Source organism: Aulonocara stuartgranti (assembly GCF_965226115.1).
Source record: "Aulonocara stuartgranti genome assembly, chromosome: 1".
Classification (NCBI taxonomy): Eukaryota; Metazoa; Chordata; class Actinopteri; order Cichliformes; family Cichlidae; genus Aulonocara; species Aulonocara stuartgranti.
In genome coordinates this window covers 21,439,930-21,457,412 of record NC_138939.1, presented here as the reverse complement: position 1 = coordinate 21,457,412, position 17,483 = coordinate 21,439,930, and the positions used below count along the sequence as shown (strand labels likewise).

The 17,483-nt window shown below is 38.8% G+C and overlaps 1 protein-coding gene across 2 annotated transcripts; it reads right to left on the bottom strand.

Moving 5' to 3' along the window:
- Positions 1-5,853: 5,853 nt before the first annotated feature.
- On the bottom strand, positions 5,854-8,342 carry calca (calcitonin/calcitonin-related polypeptide, alpha). 2 transcript variants are annotated; one of them, XM_082524735.1, is made up of 4 exons: positions 8,094-8,342; positions 7,586-7,677; positions 7,170-7,301; positions 5,854-6,535 (listed from the first exon to the last, which is right to left on the bottom strand). In XM_082524735.1, exons 2-4 carry the CDS (start codon positions 7,669-7,671, stop codon positions 6,358-6,360), a joined length of 396 nt encoding a protein of 131 aa, XP_082380861.1. In that variant the 5' UTR covers positions 7,672-7,677; positions 8,094-8,342; the 3' UTR covers positions 5,854-6,357. The 2 variants fall into 2 exon arrangements, with proteins under 2 accessions (XP_082380861.1, XP_082380862.1); XM_082524736.1 differs by lacking the exon at positions 8,094-8,342 and adding an exon at positions 7,773-7,930.
- Positions 8,343-17,483: the final 9,141 nt, after the last annotated feature.

Below are 17,483 nucleotides of genomic sequence, written 5' to 3'. Positions count from 1 at the left end.
CAGAAGACCTTTCAAGCTGTCTCTATCCATAATAATTTGCGCTTCATGCCACATTATTAAAGCATTACTTTCTTTTTTTTTATAAAAGTATGTGAGCTCACTTTTTATATTAATGTGGTTAGGCTAATTTTTATGGTCCTATAATTTTTTTCCAAGTTTAGATAATTTACCATAAAGAAAAAGCAGGAAGTGTACAAGTGTTTGTTTTTTTTATGACTGGCTCTAATCTGCTGCTAAGTCTGTTTCACAGCGCTGGAATTGCAACTGCTAGAAACACAGATCAGAAAATTGATCGACTACATTTTTAGGCTATTTAATCACCAAGAATATTCCATCAATAAAATTAATTTCACTTTGATGTGGTGAAAAACTGTTGAGGTGCCCAAATCCTTTAGTAAGCTATGGGACAGAGTCAAAAATGAACACACTAAGTAACCTGTAATGTTGTAAATTGCATCCATTTTAAAGTTACGGAGCTCTAACGTAGAGCTGTCGCGTTAAAAATAAACAGCAGCAGAGAGCGCACTCAGGGGTAAAATATAAATACATTATGCACAGTGGCTTGTGATGATCATGAATTCATAAGATTAACACCACTATCCGTAGCATTACTCTCTTATTTACAGCATCACTGTTGCATTTTGCAACTACAAATTTTTTTGTAATCTTTATAGATCTCTATCAGCCGCTCCCTTATAACGTCTGACTGAAGCAGGCAGGGTTCAATAGATCAATTCTATGCAGAAGAAAGAAGAAATGACTGTCAAACGCCCCCTTTTTTGCATAAGCATGCACACAGGCTGAAGTAGAAAGCCTGGGTTAACAGAAAAGTTGATAAGTGTGCTTAACAAGGTTTCAGGTTTTGTCAAACCAATTAAGAGAGCCTGGCAATGTTGAACTTCCTTTACAACAACTTCCTTTACAAGAATGCATATCAACATGTACCACCAACCGCCATAGAATAGGTCTAATTTTTTTTATGTATTCTACTCTTTATTGGGTAAGGAATTTGGTAACTTCAAGGACATTAAAACTGGCCTCCCCATCCCTCTCTGTGAGGTTGTGGTACCACATAGATTTATCTCAGCCAATAAAAAAAACGATCAGGTTACATGACAAATAGTAACATTATTGCATCTGACCAATCAGCAGCGGCCCTGAGCATTTGAAGACTTCACTGTCCTTCCAGAATTCAGGAAACTGGGTTTTTGGCCCATGCCTAACCCCACATCTTTATGTTTATGATAGCCTTTATAACAAGGAACATTATATATTAATCGAAAGCCCTGTTCACCTAAAACTGGGTCAAATGATGGTAAATCAATATTTACACCAGATCCATGAAGCCACATTTGTGTTATTTAAGTTTACAGTAGAACTCAACAGTATATTTGATGTTGCCACAAGTTAGTAGAAAATTATATATGGATCCACTTATGCACATTGTCAAGCTATAAATATTAAAATATGTGCTTTTGTTTGTTTTATAACCATATGTATGTGTATTTTTTTATTATACTCAAATTGCATATATTGGTATTTGCTTTTTGTTTATTTTTTGTGAGTTTTATTTACTGCTAAAATTGATTTAGTAGTTCAATATTTCTGTTTTATTTAGTTTTGATTGAATTATGTATAAGAAAAAAACAGCTAACACCAGTAGTTAAAACACTATTTTTTTTACTTCTTGTTAAACATTTACGATTTTCCATGTCAATTTTTTTGTTTGTTTTCAGTAGATCTACACTTCACTGTTACTGTTTTCCTTCAAAGTTGGATTGATATTGACTCAAAAATGTACTCTTTTCTCTTGCAGCTGTCTAGTCGACTCTTTAATGAAAGCCTGCCCATCAAGTACCATGACACAGAATAGCACAACTGGAATTTGGGTCTATATACACATGCTATGTTGAAGAAATGAATTTAAATCTTTGAAGAGAAGTACATAAATGTTTAGCCACATTAATTTACTGGAGATTATTGCCACCTTATATCAGCTTCACAAAGCACTATGAAGCTGTTGCCTTGAACTGGACAGAACTTCACTTTGATTCTTTATTGATGTTATACTGTATTTGTCAAACTTGCACATGTGAGTCAAGAAAAATGTTCCAAAACGTTCCTTTAAGTTTATATGTCCTACATTTTCACATACACACTTTTTGGGAGAAAAATGTTTACTCTACAGAGCCATGAACTATATATGTTAACTTAGCTGAGCTTGAGCTTGTGCCTCCCCCCCCCCGGGAAGGCACAAAAGTAAAAAGAAAAACCAAATCTTGCAATAAATTCCACTAGCACACTAAGGTTAAAAATGTGAAATTCCACGTATTTCTATAAAGGGTTAACATGTTTCTGTTAGCAGCACATTTTTGCAATCTATTTAAAATAAGTTTACTACCTTTGGGTGAAACTTCCCTCCCTCACAAGAGCAAGGACTATTCTTGGGTCTTCTTGGGCCTTTTTATCCCACCTCTTCACAGCATTATCTTTAACCTATGGTACAGCAATTAAGTTAGAACTTGCCTCCTCCTGGTATGATGTCATTACTATACAAGTAAAAAAAAGTTTAAAATATATATATATATGTATATATATATATATATATATATATATATATATATATTCACCTTAAGACTTTTTTACTTTGTCTGGGGAAAATACACTTCTCTAAACCAAACAGAAGTTTGGTCCAAACTTCATAGCCTGCTGCAGCTAGCTTAATTCTTTAGCAGTAGCATCATGCTAACATCTTCATAAGTATAGGCTCTGATGGCAGCTCTGATATCTTCATACCAGGTCAAGGATCAACATTGCACCTGACCAGTCATGTTGTCTGAGCATTCAGTTAGCATTAGCCGAGATGTTAGCTAATGCTATTAAAACTCACAAGTAAACCAGCATGAGTAATCAAAATTTGGCTAACAGCAAATTTAATGTGTATTCTAGAGAAGAGGGGTTTTTTTTTATAAACACGTATTTTAAAGCCAAGACTTCAAAACAGTGGACCAGTATTAATTTGATGATAGGAGTAGCATGTGAATAAAAAGTCTGACAACAATAAACCTACCCAACTCCCATTTTTTTCAGCAAACCGACTGATAACACAAAAGCAGCAGTGATGATGACGCTGGCACAGTTTACAAGAAGGCTAGTATGTACAGACACACACAGAGACGGTGAGCTCAGGTAGAGCTAAAGACAAGGTGTTTTTGGCCTCTAAGACAGTATTTCCTGCAAGCACATATGTAATAGGGTGTACTACACATGTTAACTTCAAGGTTTTTGTAACAATTATCATATTGAAAGTGAAATAATATAAAATGAAGGCTTTCAGTGAACATGGTCACTGTGGTTCTTGCTGATACTTTTCTGTAGATCTTGGTTTCAACTGGTGGTTTTCTGAATTCTACTGCCTTGCTATCAGCTCGAAGCAGTCATTTCTTTTTCCTGACTTTTTACCCAGAGAACCACTGCTCACTGGATATGTTCTCTTTTTCAGTACACTGTTTCAGTTTCTTAAATACTAAGACCAGCCCATTTGGCACCAAAAGTCATACTCTGTTTAAAGTAACTTAAATCAACTTTTTCCTCATTCAATGCTCAGTTTCCACTTTGGCAGGTCATCTTGACCAAGCCTACTTGCCTACATGTATTGATTGAGTCCCTACCATGTGTTTGGCTGATTAGATAGCAATGGTTAAATAGGTGTGCCTAATGAGGTGGCCAGTCAGTGTGTATCAACACAAACAAAAGCTTTTCTGCAATTTATTGCCACACAGTTAGCTAGTTCTTTCTTTTTTCTCAAAGTCTGTCAACTTATGTAGAGCTTTATTTTTATAAGCATGTTTACTTAATTTCTAACGTTCCACTTAGACCTACTCAACCCGTTTAACTGTTAAGGGAAAAGCATAAATTTTTTTTTTGGATGGTTTGGTCTGACAGAAACGCCCTCTTCACTAAAAGTACATCTCCTTATTCTTAAAGCGCTGTCATTATATTACAACAACTTTATCTGTGAATTTAGTAATATAGCTCAATTAGACTAAAACTTTAAAAGGTTGCTGCAGCTAAAGTCTGAAAAGAAAAAGGCAGAAGTCTCAGAGGATTAGATCTATATGATCAGGAAAGGCCAATCGGTTTTATTGTGGACGTTTGCCAGATGATGCCATTTTCAAAGGCAATTGATTGGTTGGCAAATGATGCTAATGTAGTTATGTAAGTTATTTCTCACCAGAATAAAATGTGAACCGCCAACAGGAAAGAAATAACACAAGTGTTGTGCTTGCTTTTGTGTCACATGACAAGATAAAATGAAATAATAATGTATAACTCATAATTCAATACTTACTCTTTAATTAAGAATCAAGAGCATAGTTTCGTTTTCTCAACATGCAGATTCATTCGCTGTGGCGACCACAGGGAGCAGCTTCCGAAAGAAACCAACTTCATATTTTTAATACAACTTAAATTGCACCTTTTTAAAAACAAATCAACATTTCTTTGTACATTTCTTTGTCCATGAGTCGATCAACAACACAGTAAGACAGTAGAGTCTAATGTAGCTAAAATACAATTTATTCCTGCATTTTACATTTGTATTTTTCACGATAATTTAATTAAAGTGTTTTACAGCAATCCACAAGAAGGTGAAGGTGGTTTTAATGTAGATGGATACATCAGCACAAAATAGAAGCGCAGCTGAGCCACAGGCTGAGACAGAAAGAAATCCACTCTATTTTATCCTATTGAGTTACCTTTCTGTAACTGTAGTTATTTCTCTGGTTTTAAGCACAGATTAATCATCAATACTATGGAAATGTTTGTTAGCCTGAAAACAAGACATCAGTCAGTGTTTATGAAGTGTGTAAATGGATTGATGATGAAGTTGATGTCACCCAAGGAAAGAGGCACTTTGTCCTAAAAAAAAAAGAGAAGACAAAACAAAAAAGTTTATCTTTTCTGAACTTGCAGTGAATCACAACACGATGTATAAGATCCAGATTTTTGCGGTGAATTTAGGATTTTATATCAGACTTTAACAATAGAGTGCAAAATAAAATAAAATATGACTAGATTACAGAAGTAGATTACACCAAAAGTTAATCTTCTGGAGGAATTAATACATTAATGAGTTTTAATACGATTATTCTGACACACTAAATTTGTTTACTCCCTCTCTTAGTCTAAGGAGCTTGGAAAGAAAAGCGTCTGGACTTCTTTGAGTTGCTTGAAGACGTTTCACCTCTCATCCGAGAAGCTTCTTCAGTTCTAATTGAAGAAGCTTCTCAGATGAGAGGTGAAACGTCTTCAAGCAACTCAAAGAGGTCCAGACGCCTTCCTTTCCAAGCTCCTTAGACTACGATGACCTGGATGACTGAGAACCTTCACAGACATACTCCCTCTCTTATACTTTATTTTCAGCTCAATCTCCGATGAGTTCAGCCGTAAAAGAAGTACAGAGCATGGAGTCCATGTAAAGACGGACATAGCCTCTCACTGGTCAGTGAAGTCCCAAATTTCAGACGTGTATCTGCAAGTAAGACCTTAAACCAATCAGATGGTACATCGGGTGAACTGAATGTTTTTAACATAGACTTTATAATGCATACTGTATATCTTTTGTGGAGTCAAAAGAGTTGCACCCTGCTTGCAATTAGAAAGAATGCAGATTTTAAAGAACTTTTTATTGACTTGATTTTTCAGATCAGCAAGCTTTATCCATCTTTTACCTGCAGTCGATTGTATCCAGTGACTACATACCGTTTATCTGGCAATGTGCTCACACAGAGATGAACCGCTTCCGTCTGCCAAAAGCCTGGGCACCAACGTTGGTGGGAACAAAGTTGCTGTATCCAAGTCCCCCAGACCGACTCAAATAGTCTGCTAGGCGGTGGGTTACACAGGTGGCTGTGTTGCATGCCCGCTTTTGTGCTGTTGCATTGCTTGTAAGGAATAGAAACAAGATAGCAAATTATGGTATTCAAGATAAGACTGGAAACGTATGTGACAGACATTAAGCAAACAATACAGTCTGGAATTGTGAACACCAAATTAAAGGCACTGAAAAACTGCTTTGAAGTAAAATATGAATTTATTATAAGAGAAAAATGCCAGGAAAAAAATTTACATAAGAAATTTTTTTTGTAGAATTACTACAACTTTATAGGTGATGAAATCTTCAGTTTGCTGTCTAAAACTAGTGTAAGCACTGCCATTAAGCTCTTTAAGCTTTTTTTGTCCCTTTGTTTTAAGGTGGTCATACAATACATACAATCCTATACATGTAAACGTATATATCTGCAAGAAAATGTTGACTCAGATAAATGTAACATAAATGGGCTAGCGCTGAGAGCTTCAATTGTAAGAGTTGCTGTAGTTTTCATATTTCTCAAATAGACTTCTCTTCTTGCCGGGTGTTTCTGCTCCCACGTCAGTGCGAGGATGGGTTTGTAGTTTGTGAATATCCTGGGAGAGTTTTCCCAGCACACAAGTGCTTAAGCCTGTGCAGCGCTTAGACATGGGTCTATCCAAGCTGTTAGAGATGGAGACAAACATGCAAAAACAGGCTTACAGTAACATGCAGATAATTATTACTATTTACATGCAGACATATGGTTTTTTTTTCCTGAAATGTCATGCACCAGCAGAAAAGCTTCAATTAATATTTCAAAGGCATGCTAACGGTTTTGAATGCATATAATGATATCTTATTAACCAAAATAGCTTATGCATGTTTTCATGCTATTGGTATAATCTGCTCTAAGGCTGGCTATCATGCATGTTCCTGTATGTATGACATCATGCTTTTCCAGTGTTGCGCCTATTCCAGGCCTATTCCTGTTCCAGGCATGTCATTTAACATTCAAGAAATGAATGGATGAATGAATAATTGCTGTCCATGCATTAACAGATAATGAAAATGTTTACAGATCTCACTCTATACCTTATTAAGTAATAAACACAAAGTTGGAGCTGTTGGGCTTATCCAAAAGTGTAGTGTAACAATATGATAGATAGATAGATAGACAGACAGACAGACAGACAGACAGACAGACAGACAGACAGACAGATAGATAGATAGATAGATAGATAGATAGATAGATAGATAGATAGATAGATAGATAGATAGATAGATAGATAGATAGATAGATTAAAAAGAGTCATACTTGTTCCCATCAGCTGTTTGTTGGGCTTGGTCCTCTGAAGTTATCTGCATGAACTCCTTCATAGCTCTGAGCAACCTTTGGGCGTCATCATTTGATAGTGTGACTCCATCTGACATGGATTCCTTACTGGTTCTGAAAATACACATTCAATTACTGTACAGTGCATTGATCTCTCAGGCTCTGCCAATGCACTTGCTCATAAATTATAGGTGTTGTCCAGCGTAAATACAATAGCGCACAAAGTAAACCAAAAACTATGTGAAGTGATTGTTTGTTTGTTTTTTTACTGGAGTACACTAAAGTAGCAATATTTCATTCAGCTTGCAACATGTAATAATGTATGTAAATACAGATGATTATCGTACTTTTTAAAGGTCAATATTTTATTTTCATAGGAATAATAACACAGTTCTCACCTAGTTGGAGCTGCCTCTGAGACATACATCTGGCAAATGATCAAGGCATAAGCAAGAAAAAGCGTCCACAGCTTGAACATTATCATTATTCACTGTGGAAGACACATACAATACAAAACAAGGTAATTAAATATGATCAGGAAAAGGTTTTGTGATTTGTTTTGGAGGGTTTTCCACATATGCTCACAAGATTTTCTCTATTCCATACATCCACAGCTGTATGAATCCCCTTTCTCTCTCACACACTCACTGCCTTTCTGCTTGAAGTCCTTGAAGTTGCGGAGGAAAGCAGGAGAGTTATTAGTAACTGCATGTTCCCCCAGAAACTATACCACCAGCTTTCCGTGTTAGCAAAATTAACAGCAGCAAACCAGAGACATCCTAACAACATCACACCAGTGGGTGCCAGCTACTATCCGATTTACCCACCTTCTTAAAATCTGCTGTTTCTAAGACTGACAGCACATTTTTCAGTAAAACCAAAGTAAGCAATCTTTTCTCTACTTACCGTACAAGATTTTTCAGCTGTTGAAGGTTCAAGTGATGGACCTACTCGTGGATCTGCTGAGCACTCCCACAGTACACGCTTTTATATATGTTCCCTATGGGTTTCAGCATCAAGTGAGTGAGCACTCAACGGTAGCTTATTGGCCAATCAAATGCTTTACCTCAAACTACCAGCCAATCAGAAGTCCTTTGTCTCTTAAAGTAAGCCAACAAAAGTGCCTCTGTGCAAATGACATCACTACACAGTCAAATTTACTGTGCTGTCAAGTATTTGTTTTTTGTTGGTGGTGGAATTTGCAGTGTAGTCAACCTTTAACCAAAAGAAATGTGACTCTTCTGCATAAAATTCATCAACTGAGTGCTTCTTATGCCAATCAGAGACATTATCAAAGCAAAAATATGGCTCTTGAAGCCAATTTTAAACTAAAACTCTAATTATAAACCACTCCAGATCAGGTTCAACATATGATTAGTACTAGTTGTTATTGTGAATTAGCTAAGACAAAGGAGAGTGACCTTTGTGGCACTAAGAACTCCGACTTTAGGTACTGGACATTGTTCAGGAGAAAAGCTAACCCTGACACTTACAAACAGAAGACTGACAGTGAAAACAAACAGGAAACAGGCTGTGCATGACACAAATGTATGATAATGTGGTGTTCATAGATCCCCCGTACTGTTGGTTACTGAATGTGAACAGGTTTGAATGCCATCTGCAGAAAAATGCTAAAATACCTCTAAAAAAGACATCTTGATTATCTATGACTTAACAACACAGCTGATTAAACATTCTAAACAATTTACGTTCAGTTAAAACCTCACACATTAGTACTGATAGCAAGAAAATCTAAGACTCGTAAGAATGCATAATATGCGTTGTTAGATTATAATATTATTTTATGCCATGTTATACCCCTAATTAAAGATTGTGAATTATTATGTAGTTTTAGTTTGCATTATTCTCCTGAATTAGAAGAAGCTGATAACTATTGCATTAGTTAAACTGATTTGCATTACATTAAACTGCTGACTTGTTGTGAATGAATGATATTGTTTTATGATGCATTATACTGCTGAGTTATAAGAAATCTAATTTGTCTGAGTAGAAGAGAACAGAGTGTGCTGGAGTTTTCTGCCCCATTTCAGCAGGAGCAGATAAACAGGGAGCCAAGGTCGTAGCTTAGGCGCTGTGTGAGAGAAAGCATGTGAATGTTTAGGCTTTGTATGATAAGGTGGAGGCACCAGAGGCTATAAAAGTTTGAGCAATGCTCCACCATTTTGAGATTTTGAGGCTGTCTGCATCAGTGTCCATCTCCCACGTGTGTGATCATTAAATCATCGTTTGACTCAACCCGACCGGACCAGTGTTGTTATTGTGGTTTTTCTCTTGTCTCCATCCCCAATATTTTGAACCTTAACAGCGTCTAAATTGATTTATTATCACGGTAATTTATTTTTCTACCTCCTGAACTGCCAATCAGGTTATCTTCTTCTAGCTGATCTTACGATTGACCTGGCATCATGAGGTGTAGAGAAATACTGAACACAATGATGTCCCATTTGACAACAATTTAAATGTAATGCTGTAAATCAGTGAATCTGGAGTTAATTTCTTAGTTGTGTTAGCTAGTTAGGCAGTTGTTTAATACATGGAAATAGCATCACAGTGAGATACATCGATCAGCTAAACCTCCTATTTCCTGGTATCCATCCTGTTTCTCCGAGCTAATTACTGGGCTGTTGGTCTCTGGCCATCTTCTAATTCCTCTTATGTAATGATATTGGATGAGGTATCATAAACCATCCTGCCTCCTAGTTATTTTTTGCGTCACATGGAAACTCATTAGAGTAGATGAGCCTTTTAGTACTATTGTGCAGACCTGCAGCCTCTTATACCAGAAGCACTAAATTAGTTTCCCCCAGCTCCACATGCTGTCAGAAACTACTCCTGAAAGGCTGAAGCTTATGAAAACGAAAGACTTTAAAGCAAGCAATCCCATTCACAATGACTAATGTTAATTATCTTGTTCTCTGCCAAGACATTTTAATTATATATATATTTATCTTTTAGGTAACTGCTCATCCCCAAGTTTAAGTGCAGCGTTAGCCAAGTAGAGCACATAATTGAAAATTGAAGGGCATGAAAATACAAGAATCTGGAATTCGATGCTACGTCTTGGTTTTCTCAAAAGATGACAGTTAATACCGAAGCCAAGAGTTTTGTAATAATGATGTAAATCTACACTGAATCATTCCCAACTCAGAAAAGGATGTAAGGTGCCCCCTCTAATAAGCCAAACAGATCAAATACATATTGTATTAGCATGTGTATAATTAAGTATCATTCACACTGTTTTGGACTGACGCTTAGAGCCCCAACTGGCCACTATCTGGTTGACCAGGGACACCAAATGAGGCAGAGAAATTACATTCCAAAGGGAAAAGTGCATTGTCAAGATTGCAATTAGCTCACAATATTCACGTTCGCTAACGTTAAGCATGATTTGGCCTGGAAGATTAATTGAAACACAGGAGAATGTTCATGACAGCTAGGGCAACATTAGGCTCGGCGCAGTGCTCATCACTGACAGTCTCAGCAGAGTCACTGTGAATGTAACTGCTCGGAAACAGAAGTAACTCTAGTCTTCACAAGAATTATTCTTTCCAAACTCCTAATGTTTGCTTATATCATTATTTGTGCAGGCACCATGAGGAAATGACCACATAATGAACAAAAATTGCTGAACAAAAATTAAGTGAATTTGAATGTATGCATTTTGTTAAAGAGATGGTTTCTCTCTCTCTCTTTTTTTAATAATAGGCTTATATGCAAAAAGTAAAGCTGCACTGAAGCATTGAGCACAACTAAATAGGCCGTGAGTATAACATGTTTAAATATGTTTTAAACCCATGGTCAGAAATCAAATGTCAACCTATCCTGTAAGAGCTCAAAAGTGAAAAAACAAAAAACAAACAGTGGATAAAAGAAATATAACTGTAGAAATGGTGTTATGCAAAGTCCTGGGAAAAGAGCAGCCCGAGGAGGACATTTACAGATTGCTCCGTATCTTCAAATGGAACATAAAATTCAACTTCATGGAATTATAAACACAAAGAAGTGAAGTATGCTTCAGCAGAGGTACTTCCACCTGCTGCTCTCCATTAGAAAGCTAACCAAACTCAATTTAACATTTAAACACCTGCCCAGAAGTTGCAGAGGGATTACAAGAGCTCTTGATGTTCCTGCCAGCGTCATTATGTTGTTAGAAAGACGAGGTTCTGGACAGTATTAGCATTAACAGAGAAGGCCAGTTATTAGATTTTCCACATGCACTTGATAATTCCGGTCATCCAGATGGTAAATAATTTACTGTAGAACCAGAGTAGTCAAGAGTCCCACCCAATTAAACTAGCATGCATGCACACAGTATAGCAAAGCAGGAAGAGCACTCCACAAATAGCCTCATAATATGCAAACTGATGTTTCCTACAGCACATATGGTAACTGCATTGATATCCTGTATACTAGACATGACTAAAATCTCTCCAGGATAGGGCTATATTTATATATATGTATATATAGTGGTGGCTACCTCTTTAAAAACTTTTCATAGTATTAGGATCTTGGGTAATGTGCCATAAACTCTTTTTTTCTTAACTCATATGAGGTTCTGCCAAGATTTTGTGGGACTTCACATATCAAGTAAAGTTAATTTATTTTATAAAACTGGTGATGTGAGAAAATGTATTGTTACATTGTTACAAGTCTGTGTGAGAAAGTAACTGTTGAACCAGACCTAACCATTTTTATGCCCTCTGGTGGTCATTTTGGGGCTGTTTATACACGGGCAGCTATACTAATTATGACATTTTTCTTTTCGTCTCCTTCTCAGATATTTACTGGCACCCTGTAATGCTTGTATGCTTGTGGCATTTGTTGTTTTCTACATTTTCTACTAATAACATTCGAATTTCAGACAAATATCTTTGAAATAAAACTGAGTCTGCTTTGTCTGAATCCAGTGTAGGCTTTTTGAGTGTCCGTATTAAACATCTGGCCACTCTTGTCTCTTCTGTTTTGATTAATCCACTAACAAGGTACAGTAAGAGAACATGAGTTTTGATTAGATTTGACAGATGTTTAACACACCCAGACTAGTCTTTGATTCAGGGAGATGGCAGGAAGCAAAGACAAAATGCAAGATTCTCCTTATTATGTAGTAGTTCTAACAGATCTGAATCAGAGAGCTCTGCAGAAAAAGGATTTTTTTTTAATAAAAGAAAAAAATACCAGCTGTCTTAGCAGGAAGCAATGGCAGGGTAAACAACTTCATGTGTAATGAGGAGTCAATCAGGACAAACTTGTCTAGCGGTGTGGCCAGCAAATTTTAGAAGTATTTTGTGTCTATAAAAGCTATAATGACATAATGTGAGACCTATGTACTTTTACCAGGTAGGTTATTGTTGTTTGTTCCCACTTAGGGCTTTGTTTTATTAAATATAATTTCATCAATCATTGTTTTATTGTCCTGTCCTAAAACATACACATCCAGTAATCCTGAAAAGATCACACATAACTTCACGTGTTTGGAAAGTGGCACGTGCCTTCAACTTTACCCTCTTGAATTAGTCCATGACCTAACCTTTAATGGGTTGAGGTAAAAGAACCTGCAACAGATTACGGGTGTCAACGTTTATTTGCTTTAAAACCTGGTAACGTACCTGGACTCCTCAGTAAGTTTGATGAATCCAGAAGCACTCTGTGAGCCGTTAATTTTACTATCAGTGAGCTATGATTACACAAGTAAAAATGAAAATGTAAAGAATGCTAGTACAGCAGCTATCATTAAGACAACTAGCTAAATAATCCATCAAAATATTAAAAGATTAAAGATTATTCTTATTTTTGAAAACAAAATGATTTTTTGTACTAATATGGGCAAATAGGTTGACACTTGAACCTAAAACTTGAAGTTGCTCATTTCCTTATGGGTTTTTTGTTGTTCTTGTTTTTGTTTGTTTTTTTGTTCCTTTAGTTCATTACCAGGCCTCTGGAGAACTTCAAGACATGTTGAGGAGGTAATTTATCCATTTAAATCAGATGGGTTGGACCAAGCACACATCTAAAACCTGCAGAACACTGGCCATTGAGACCTGGAGTTCCCCACCCCTGCTTTAGCACAAAAGAGGACATGGGTAACAACCAAAATATAAAAAAAAATAATACCAAAACAAAAAATACAAACTAAAACATAATGAATAACAATAATAATCATAACTATTATTAATAGTTATGAGTAGTTGGTGGTGTCAGGAAATTACATTTCTGTATCATGGCACTTATTATTACTAAGGTTTAACACTCCAACTTCAATCATTTGTTCTCATGCTTTTTAATAACGCACGAGTAGCCTACCTCTTCTGCTCCTTTCACTTTGTTGAATGTGGATTCCAGTGTTGCCATTACAATTGATTTAAAATATCAATGCTGACTTCCTTGCTTATATTTCTTGCTGATAAAGTCACTCTATCAAGCTATTGATAATGTCTCTGTACTATGTGTTCATGGTTAAGGAGTACCCCCTCATTCAGATAAAGGAATACTCCTGTTATCTACAACAAACTTCCAGTCACATACTCAATGATGCTAGACCCTGATGTACAGCCTGTGGTCCGTCCAGCTCACCGCATCCCCGTCGCGATGCAAGAAAGAGTCAAAGCTGAACTTGAACGCATGCAACGCATCGGCGTTGTAACACCAGTCACCGAGCCTACTGACTGGGTGTCCTCAATGGTGGCAGCACACAAGAAAAACAAGCATGAGATCAGACTGTGCATAAATCCAAAAGACCTCAACACACCACTGAAAAGACCCCATCACCCAATGCGCAGCGTTGAGGAAGTGGCAGCACAGATGTCAGGAGCGACAGTGTTCTCAGTGCTAGATGCAAAAAACTCCTTCTGGCAAATACGGCTTGACGAGAAATCCTCAATGCTGACCACATTCAGCACCCCATTTGGGCGATACAAGTTTCTGCGGATGCCCTTTGGTATCAACTCAGCCAGTGAGGTGTTCCAGCGCTCCATGGGACAGCTGTTTGCCGGTTACCCGTGCTCTGTCATCGTGGATGACATCATCATCGGAGGACACGGAGTGGCCGAACATGATGCCAACCTGAAAAAAGTGCTGACACGTGCTCGAGAGATCAAACTCAGGCTAAACCCTGACAAGTGCAAATTTCCCCTAGATCAAGTGTCATATGTGGGCCACATCTTCACAAGGGACGGTCTAAAAGAAGACCCCTCCAAAACCACAGCAATAGGAGCAATGCCGGTGCCCACGGATGTCACGTCGCTACAGCGCTTCCTCGGTATGGTTAATTACCTTTGGAAATACATACCGAACCTTGGTGAGATTGCCGCACCCCTAAGGAAACTAACCCACAAGGAGACTGCGTGGTGCTGGTTCCCACAGCACCAAGAGGCTTTCGACCACCTCAAATCATGCCTCTCCAGCCCGCCAGTATTGGCGTATTACAACGTCAAGGAGCCAGTCACACTGACATATGATGCATCATGCTATGGGCTGGGTGCCGCGTGTTTGCAAACACGCGTGCTCTCACTGACACAGAGACGCGATATGCTCAAATAGAGAAGGAGCTCCTCACTGTGGTGTTTGCCTGCACGAAGTTCAAAGATTATGTCTATGGCAAAGCAACAATCATTGAAACCGACCACCAGCCCCTGGTGACCATAATGAAAAAGCCAATCCATGCCGCCCCTGCCCGGCTCCAGAGGATGTTACTGCGACTACAGAGTTACGACATCAGTCTAGTCTACAAAAAGGGGAAATACATGTATCTAGCCGACACCCTTTCAAGAGCCCCGCTCGCCCCGCTGTCACGCTGCCCGGTTGAACACACTGATTATGAAGTGATGACAGTGAGCTACATCTCCACTGCTTGCCTGGAGGAGCTAAGACAGCACACAGCACAAGATGATGTGCTACAAGCGCTCAGCACAGTCATTCAGCGAGGGTAGCCCAGCAGAGAGAGCCAAGTACAGCCCGCACTGGCTACGTTTGTTCCATATAGAGATGAGCTCAGCATGGAGGATGGGATCATCATGAAAAGCCACAAAACTGTCATTCCCCAGTCCCTGCACAAAGAGTACATCAACATCGTACACAAAGGCCATCCAGGTACCGAAGCAACCAAGCGCAGAGCTAGGAGTGTCATTTTTTGGCCAGCAATGTCAAAAGACATCGCAGAAGAGCTGCTCTCTTGCACTGTGTGTAACAGCACTAAGACACATCAGCAGAGAGAACCGCTACAACTGCACCCTGTTCCAGCCTTCCCAAGGTCAACGGTGGCTGCTGACATTTTTACCTGGCATGGAAAACAATACCAGGTCCTTGTAGATTCCTATTCAGGATGGATTGAGATTGACCTTCTCCGTGACTTGACCACAGCAGCGGTCATCTCCAAGCTAAAGAGACACTTTTCAGTTCATGGCACACCGCACACGCTCCTCACTGACAATGGCAGACAATACACTAGTCAACAGTTTATTGATTTCGCAAAACAGTGGGACTTCACCCATTCAACCAGCAGCCCAGAGTTTCCACAGTCAAACGGTCTTGCTGAGAGAGCGGTGCGCAGTGCAAAACAGCTCATGGAAAAATCTCACCGAGATGGGACCGACGTGTTTCTTGACCTCCTAAACCTTAGAAACATTCCCCGTGACACACAACTAGGCTCCCCTGCTGAACGCCTCATGTCTCGTCAGACACGCGCGGGCATTCCTGTGTGCAGCAAGCTGTTGGCACCCATTGCAAAAGACACAGGACAGATCTGTGACCGACTTCGCAACAAAAGACTGAAGCGTCACTATGATAAGTCCAGTCGCACGCTACAGCCGTTGCAAGACGGACAAGTGGTCCGCGTGCAGACAGAGAAAGGCTACGACAAGCTGGGAATTGTGGAAAGGAAGAGCAAGGAGCTACGATCCTACATCATTCAGGTCGATGGAAGAACCTACAGGAGGAATCGCTGCCACATCCTCCCAGTGGCAGAACCGCCTCCGCCACCACTCCATGACTATGACCCTGAGTGCCAGGACACAAACCATTCTACAATGGACAGTTCCACACTCACACCACAATCACACACACGCTCAAACGAAGATTCACAAAACACATCCTCTCCTCAGCCCCAACCTGCTGTGCAGGTGCCCGGACAGAACATTGTGAACCAGACACCATACACTACACGTGCAGGTCGCATCTGCAGACCCAACCCAAGATACATGTAAATGGAAAACACTAGGATGCCTTAGGTGTAATCAGTTTGTTATCAGTATGTTGAAATATGATGCTTGCTATTTGCATTTTTCATAACTGCTGTTATGTTAAGGTGTGGGGTTACTCCGAGCAAAAAAACATTGTTAAGTTAAAGTTGTGTTAGAAGCACTGTTTAGAAACTTGTGAGTGAATTAGTTTTGTTAGGTGCTACCAGCTAAATGGGGAGGATGTAGATCATTTTGATCACCAAGCAATATTTGTTTGTGCAGACCTGCCATAACTGTGGGGGACTAGTCCAACCGGAATAGTATGGTGGGGGGAGGGTTTTGTTCTTCCGGTGCGGTCTGTGTGTTTTGTCGTGTGCTGGAGTACCATTAAAGTTTTACAGCGGACTAACATCGAGAGTGATTATTGGCTCGTCGCATCACACGAGAGTGCTACACCTAGAAATGCCTTTTTAACCAAAACCTTGTGTTTTAAAGTACTCCCAACATTTAAAGGAAGCGGCCATAGCCACAGTCCCCAGCTATGAATACCCAGAAACTTGCACAGAGCCTGAACCGGTACCGGTCCGTGAGTCGTTTGGTACCGGGCCGCGAGAGTTGAGGCTCGAGTGTGAACTGTATGGTTTTCAGGGTTTTTATCGGTTTTTAGCGTTATTTTGTTATCGTTTTTATCATTAACTCGGTTTTCCTGGGTCTTTTCACGTGTGTTATGAATAAATCTTCTTTTTTTCGGTACCGGTACTAGTTTTATTTTGTTGTATTTATCCGCCACACTTTAAAGGCCGGTCCGTGAAAATATTGTCGGGCATAAACCGGTCCGTGGCGCAAAAAAGTACATGCTGAACTTCAAATAAAAGCTGACAAAGAGCACGTACATCTGCTTCATTGTAATTTGGGTGAAAATTACCAAGAAGTCTTATTTTGATACATCATACTCGTGCTCTATAGCATATTCTATATCGATAACTGAGAGACATCTGCAAGCTATTCAGTTGCATGTGTCCATATGTTCACTAGTCTCTTCTACTGTAACGTCATAGATTTGAAATGAATTTAGATGAAATTAGTGTGTGACTGTTTTACA